General features: G+C 41.1%; 1 protein-coding gene across 3 annotated transcripts in view; it reads right to left on the bottom strand.

The window, feature by feature from the left end:
- Positions 1 to 4: 4 nt before the first annotated feature.
- Positions 5 to 5688, bottom strand: part of hip1 (huntingtin interacting protein 1) — a 47959-nt gene continuing 42275 nt past the window's right edge. For all 3 annotated transcript variants that reach the window (XM_035679566.1, XM_035679567.1, XM_035679570.1), the window contains 8 exons: positions 5501 to 5559; positions 3951 to 4044; positions 3315 to 3415; positions 2923 to 3028; positions 2638 to 2761; positions 2430 to 2491; positions 1316 to 1433; positions 5 to 1220 (listed from right to left, as the gene is read on the bottom strand). In XM_035679566.1, coding sequence (XP_035535459.1) covers positions 1210 to 1220; positions 1316 to 1433; positions 2430 to 2491; positions 2638 to 2761; positions 2923 to 3028; positions 3315 to 3415; positions 3951 to 4044; positions 5501 to 5559 — 675 coding nt within the window. In that variant the 3' untranslated portion in view covers positions 5 to 1209. The remainder of the gene's footprint in view (positions 1221 to 1315; positions 1434 to 2429; positions 2492 to 2637; positions 2762 to 2922; positions 3029 to 3314; positions 3416 to 3950; positions 4045 to 5500; positions 5560 to 5688) is intronic.

The following is a 5688-nucleotide window of genomic DNA, read 5'->3' as shown; positions in this document are numbered from 1 at the left end:
TGTAAAAAAAAAAAAAAAAATATGCACCAATGAAGGTCATAAACTTTATTTGACAACTTTTCTGCCAGACTTCCTTCGCAACTGTTGCTGCCTTAGGAAACAAATTAGCAGACCCAAAAGTGTTTTTTTCTGTATAAAAAGAGGTTTTCTTCCCACGACCCTCTTTCCTTCCTTTAACCAATAAAAAGGGGAAAAGACAAAAATGACCCCTTGTCATTAGTGTTTGGGCAACGGTTCTCCCTCATCAGACCTACCCATGATGCACCGCTACCTCTGATGATGTAGCATGAGGTAGTTGGGAGTCTCAAAAGCTCAGAGGGAGAAGACTGTTAAGAGAAAACGACTCCCCGACTCCTCCGCGCGCTGACAGTCTGAAGCGGTTTTTAAAAGTTTCCATGCAAACTTCTGTTAAAAAAGAAAAAAGAAGGGGTCGTCTCAAGTTAACAGTCACAGGTCATTACAATGGTAGGGAGGTGAAAGGCAGAAAGTCCAGTGAACCAGCCAGTGAAGTGGTATGGACTTAATAAGGTGATAACTCACAGTGAGAAAAGCAGAGGAAGAAAGTAGGGAGTAAAATAAAGAGAGATAAAGAGCAGCTCGGGCTCCAACAGCTTTATACGCTCACAACGTGGGACAAACGTTTAGTAGGAGAGCATGCATGCCATCTATGTTACACAGAGACATGATTTTGGACCAGACAGTCACTGATCTCCCCCTCTTGCTGCTGAGAGCTTGTGCAATGCATCCTGGGATGTTTTGAGTAGAACTTGTGCTCGTAGCGTCCCTGCTGTGACTCCCCCCTCAATGGAGCGCCGTTGTTAAAAACCGGGGAGAAGAAAAAAAGACAGTAAATACTCGGATCCACTTCACTTCATGACTGCTTTGCACCAACACAGTCCTGGGGGAGAAGAGGCTGTGAAGTCAGGCTGTGTCTCTTCTTCCTTACATCCATTAGTTCCTCCTTTTAACGCCCCTCTCCCGGCGCTGAGCCCTTGGTGCTGTCCTCTATGGAAGATTGGAAGATTACGGACGCGGGTGGAGAAGCAGGTTTAGAAAGAAGCACCTTTTAATTTGGCTTAGATAACAAACAAAAAAAAAGAGAGAAGAAAACAAGGGAGAAAGAGACTGAAAAGTGTGTGTATAAATAGAAAGAGGCAGACAGAAGCCGGTTTTCTGGTAGAGGAGGGGGATGACAGAGGAGGCAGGGTCTCAACCTGTGCCTGTGGAGAAGAAGACAGATTGTAGTCATTTCTGACACTTTTATACAATATTTTAAGGGTATATTTATTATACAGTGGCTGTCCTCGGTGCTTACCCTCTTCTCCCTCGCCCCAGCCTTCTGCTACCCCAGCCAGCTCGTAATGTTTCTTCCTCAGCTCGCCGAGACGCTCGCGCTCCTTCTGCAGACGGGTCTCCAGCTCCAGGACCAGAACCTGAAGAAACACAGACACACACGCAGAGGACAAACACACACTTGTCATTTCCCCGCAACCTTTTATTCCCCCTTTGCAAACCATGAAAAACATTATATGAGTCACACATAGAAAGCAGTTGCATGAAGACAGACTGCGATGGGACAAAGTAGCTTTTAGTAGCTCTATAATGAAGAATACCATCATTTATTGTAAAGCACTGTATAGTACATACAATTTAAACATGAGCCACTCCAGAAGTAATCTAACTCCTAACCTTAACATCCACTGAGGTATCGATCGTTAATAGTTTTTAATAAACACACTTCACTGTTTTATCTGTTCCCAAAGATCAGCTAGATGTCTTACAAAGCCTCTTTTAATATACAAATAATAAATTATTCTTTCTTTAAACACAAAAATGTCATCCAGGCCAAATTAGCAGTGGTAGCAGTGATAAATCAAATTCACGCATTTTCTGACATTTTTGCATGAAAAATGACTAACAATTAATATTGTATAATAGTTATTTTTCTGTCGATTATGACTAATTGATTACTCGTCTAATTATTGCAGCTCTAAATCACTTTGTTTTGTTTTGATTAGACTGCCATAAATACACTTCAAACAGAAGCCCTCTGTGTATTGACAACAATGGAGAGTGTGTGAGCAGGTCCAGACCTCTCTGTGTTTTTCTTTCAGTGTCGGAGAAGCTGAACCACAACAGAGTGAAAGTGTTTGGATGGGTTTGAAATTCACACTCTCAATTAATGAAAAACACCTTCAGAGTCTAATTAATAAGTAGTTAATTACTTTTTACATAACCAAAATCACATATCAATAATCCTATCAAATTATTAAATCATTCATTCCTAAAATAAGATTTTCCTATGTTATGAGCCCAAAAGGGAGAATTTTCCTAGAGCAAGGTTGCTTCTCGGTTTAATTTAAAACATTATTTTTAAGACGCACAACTGAGCTATGTTACTCAGTGTCTGTCTATATTCTGCTGCTTACCTGTGCATCCATCTCTTGCCGTTTGATCTGGGTGAGAGTCATGCTGGAGAAGTCCATTGTATCTGGACACAAACGACAAATTATATTCCAACACCTTCTGGGTTTTTCTTCTAACTTGTAGCTTTGAAGGTCCTCAAACCCAGAATATAGCAACTGGACATTTTGTATTATGATCAAACGCAACATTAAAACAGTGTGGTTCTCTTACCCGTCTCTTCAATCTGGGATTTCCCAGACTTGGTGGAGGCCACGACAGCTGCGGTGGCCTGTGTGACGCCGCGGGACGCGTGCTGCAGACGGTGCAGGTTGGTGCTGTCTTTGTCTGCTTTAACCTGGAGAGGGAGAGCAGCAGCAAGACATGAGAGACATGAGGGCTACAACACGGTAACGCTGCTTACACCTGTATTACTCAAAATCTATTATAGGGTCACTATATATTAAAAAAGGGGCGATGACCTGTTTAGACTCTACTGGGAGAACGACTCTTACTCACCTTAGAGGCAGCCACTAGCTGTGCTGTGCTGGCAGCTATTTCATGAGAGCACACCATCAACTCCTCAAACTTCCCTTTGCCCTGCACCACCAGATCAGCGGCATCTCTGGAACGACACAACGCAGTGCAAAATAAACTCAAGGAGTTCACTGAATCAGTTTTTAATGTCGAGGTTAAGACCCCTCTGTGAGAACGACCTGATTTATGAACAACCTTCCATAAGTAGAAAACCTGATTTTGATTGTTATTTATTTATTTCCTTGTAAAGGTCACGTCACTCGTTCTTCAGGAGTAATCACAGCTGCTTGCGATACACTTTCCCACTGTTAACTTTATGAACAGAAGAACTTTCACACTATGAAAGAGACACTCGGGGGAGGACTAATACTTACACCATGACCGTGGCGCCCCATCCCACTGCTTTGGAAGCAGAGATCAGGCCCTCAGTCCAGCGGGAGTTCTTGGCATAAAATTCCTTCATGGAGGCTGCCCCCTGGTGGACAAAGGAGGGAATATCAATATAAAATACATGTTTATTTCAATATCAATTCATCTGCCAATTATTTTCTTCAATAATCGAGACTCTGACACTTTGAATGTCTTGTTTTATCTCAAACCGACCAAAAGATATTCAATTTAGTGTAATTTAGGATGAGGAGAAGCTGCAGCCATCGACTAATCTGTTGATTAACTAATTGTTTAAGCTCTAGTCTGGTGATGGTGCTATAAAGGTCTGTAAGTTCAATCCAATATTACACCCTGCGTTAAATAGTGTGTCAGAGACTGCATTACACTGTAAGGAGTGCCTGAAAGGTATTACGGTATTTTTTATAGCTGCATATTCAGTTGTTTGATTTAAAAAAAATTTAGATTGGTTGAACTCTAAAATACATATGCAAGTAAAGTTTTCCACCTGTGAATTTAAGAGAAATTATTATGAATGTCTCATCAAATCCGTAAATAGTACGATGCAGATCTCCTCCTCACTTTAGGGAAGAAATAAAAAGAAAAACTGCAGCATAACTCACCCTGCCGCTCTCCACGATGTCCCTTTGCAGAGTTTTGGAAGACAGAATGAGCTCCTTGATCGCCTGCATCAGCTCCGTGCAGGAGGCCAAAATCCTGCAGGGGGTGACAGAGCAACAGTTACACTCTACAGCTGCTGCTTATATTGATGTCTCTATTTTGATAGGAAGTAAAACATTGTGAACATTGCCTGTTCAGTGTTTTATCTGCAAATATCATGAATGCAACTCATTCTTGTCCAGTCTGCTCAGATAAATATCACCCGACTTGACAGGGAGGCTTCATTTTAAAAGACGGAGCTCAAAATAGAAAGAAATCAGCCTCCTCACTATTAAGAAAGTTTCCCCACAGGTTAGTTATTGCAAGGCCGATGCACCACTGACGTAAATTCTCTGAGAAAACAACTTTTTTTCTTACATTAATAATTAACTCAGTGGGAGAAATGAGAGGAAAAGGAAAAACTTAATTGGCTTAATTTGCACACAAAGAAAATTATTACACAGGCTTGATGAATAAAACATTGGTTTCTCTTTGAGTTTAAAAATGAAAAGATACAAACCTAATTACTAGAAGACTTATATCAGTATGAGAAAATGAACCGATATTTCTGATGGTGGTTTAAGTCCAGATTATGTGCACGCAACAAATCACTCTGCTGGTTGAGTTTGGAGCAGGAAGCCAAGCTTCTGTCCAATAATGTAATCAAGAGATTTCTGAACTTCCTGGAGCTGTTAGCAGTAACAATATAAATAAACCCATTGGGTGTAAGACATCTCTAATATGATAACAGTTTGTGGAGCTGCTCCAGCGAAAAAGGAATGACAACATTAAAACTAATTGAAAACTAAATGAAGCTAATTCCAGGTTTGTATGTATGAAAAGGCCGTCGTGCAGACAAACATTGTGTGCCACTCCGGCTTCAGACTTCAGTTTTCACCGGCTTTGCGGCTGAACTGATGACATTGTTCACACATCAGCCCTCACAGTGTCTGACTGCCTGCAACTGCACTCAAATATCATGTGACTGTTGTGCTGCCTTGCTGAAAAGCATCTCTATTTTCTTTTCCAGTTCAACGCCTTTGTTTGCACCCATCACATTTTGTGGTTAACTCTTTCACAAACAAATATCTAGAGACTTGCTGTATTTACCCATAGCAGATGATTCAGTTCCTCAATCTTCATATATTTTCAGCCACTCTCATTTCTCTTTTACAACCGATGGTTCCAGTATTTCTTAGTTATGGTTTCTCATTTCATGCAGAGTTGATAAAGCCATAATAGAAATAGAAAAGTTTGTTTGTGGGTCAACTGTGTTTCTATTTCAGGAAAATGTGATACTGTTGTAAGCGTAATGAGGTTGAACTAGTTCAGGTCTTCCTGCACTCGACTGAGTCTCATTTAGATGCAATAATCTTTCAGTATTCAGTTAATTTGAGGTTTCAGCTTTTCTTATCTGAAAGACTTTTCCACCTGGGAGACAGTCGACTGTGTCTACTGTTATGGTAAAGTGATTCCCCGCAGCTCTCAAATCCAGTCCTAATCTGTGTTTTACCTCTCATTGACCTCCATCTTGATTCCTGTATCAACTGCACGAGACTTGTTGAGCATTTCCTGTTGGGATCCACAGAGGCACAAAGGAGACAAAAAAGACACTTTGAAGTTAATACTGCTGTAGAGTGAAACAGGGGGCAATGTTTTCTCACAGCTTGCAAGGAGCCGTGCGCGCGCGCACACACACAC

Source organism: Morone saxatilis, unplaced genomic scaffold (genome assembly GCF_004916995.1).
Source record: "Morone saxatilis isolate NCDOM2014 unplaced genomic scaffold, NCSU_SB_2.0 Contig8, whole genome shotgun sequence".
Classification (NCBI taxonomy): domain Eukaryota; kingdom Metazoa; phylum Chordata; class Actinopteri; family Moronidae; genus Morone; species Morone saxatilis.
This window is presented reverse-complemented; position numbering and strand designations above follow the sequence as displayed.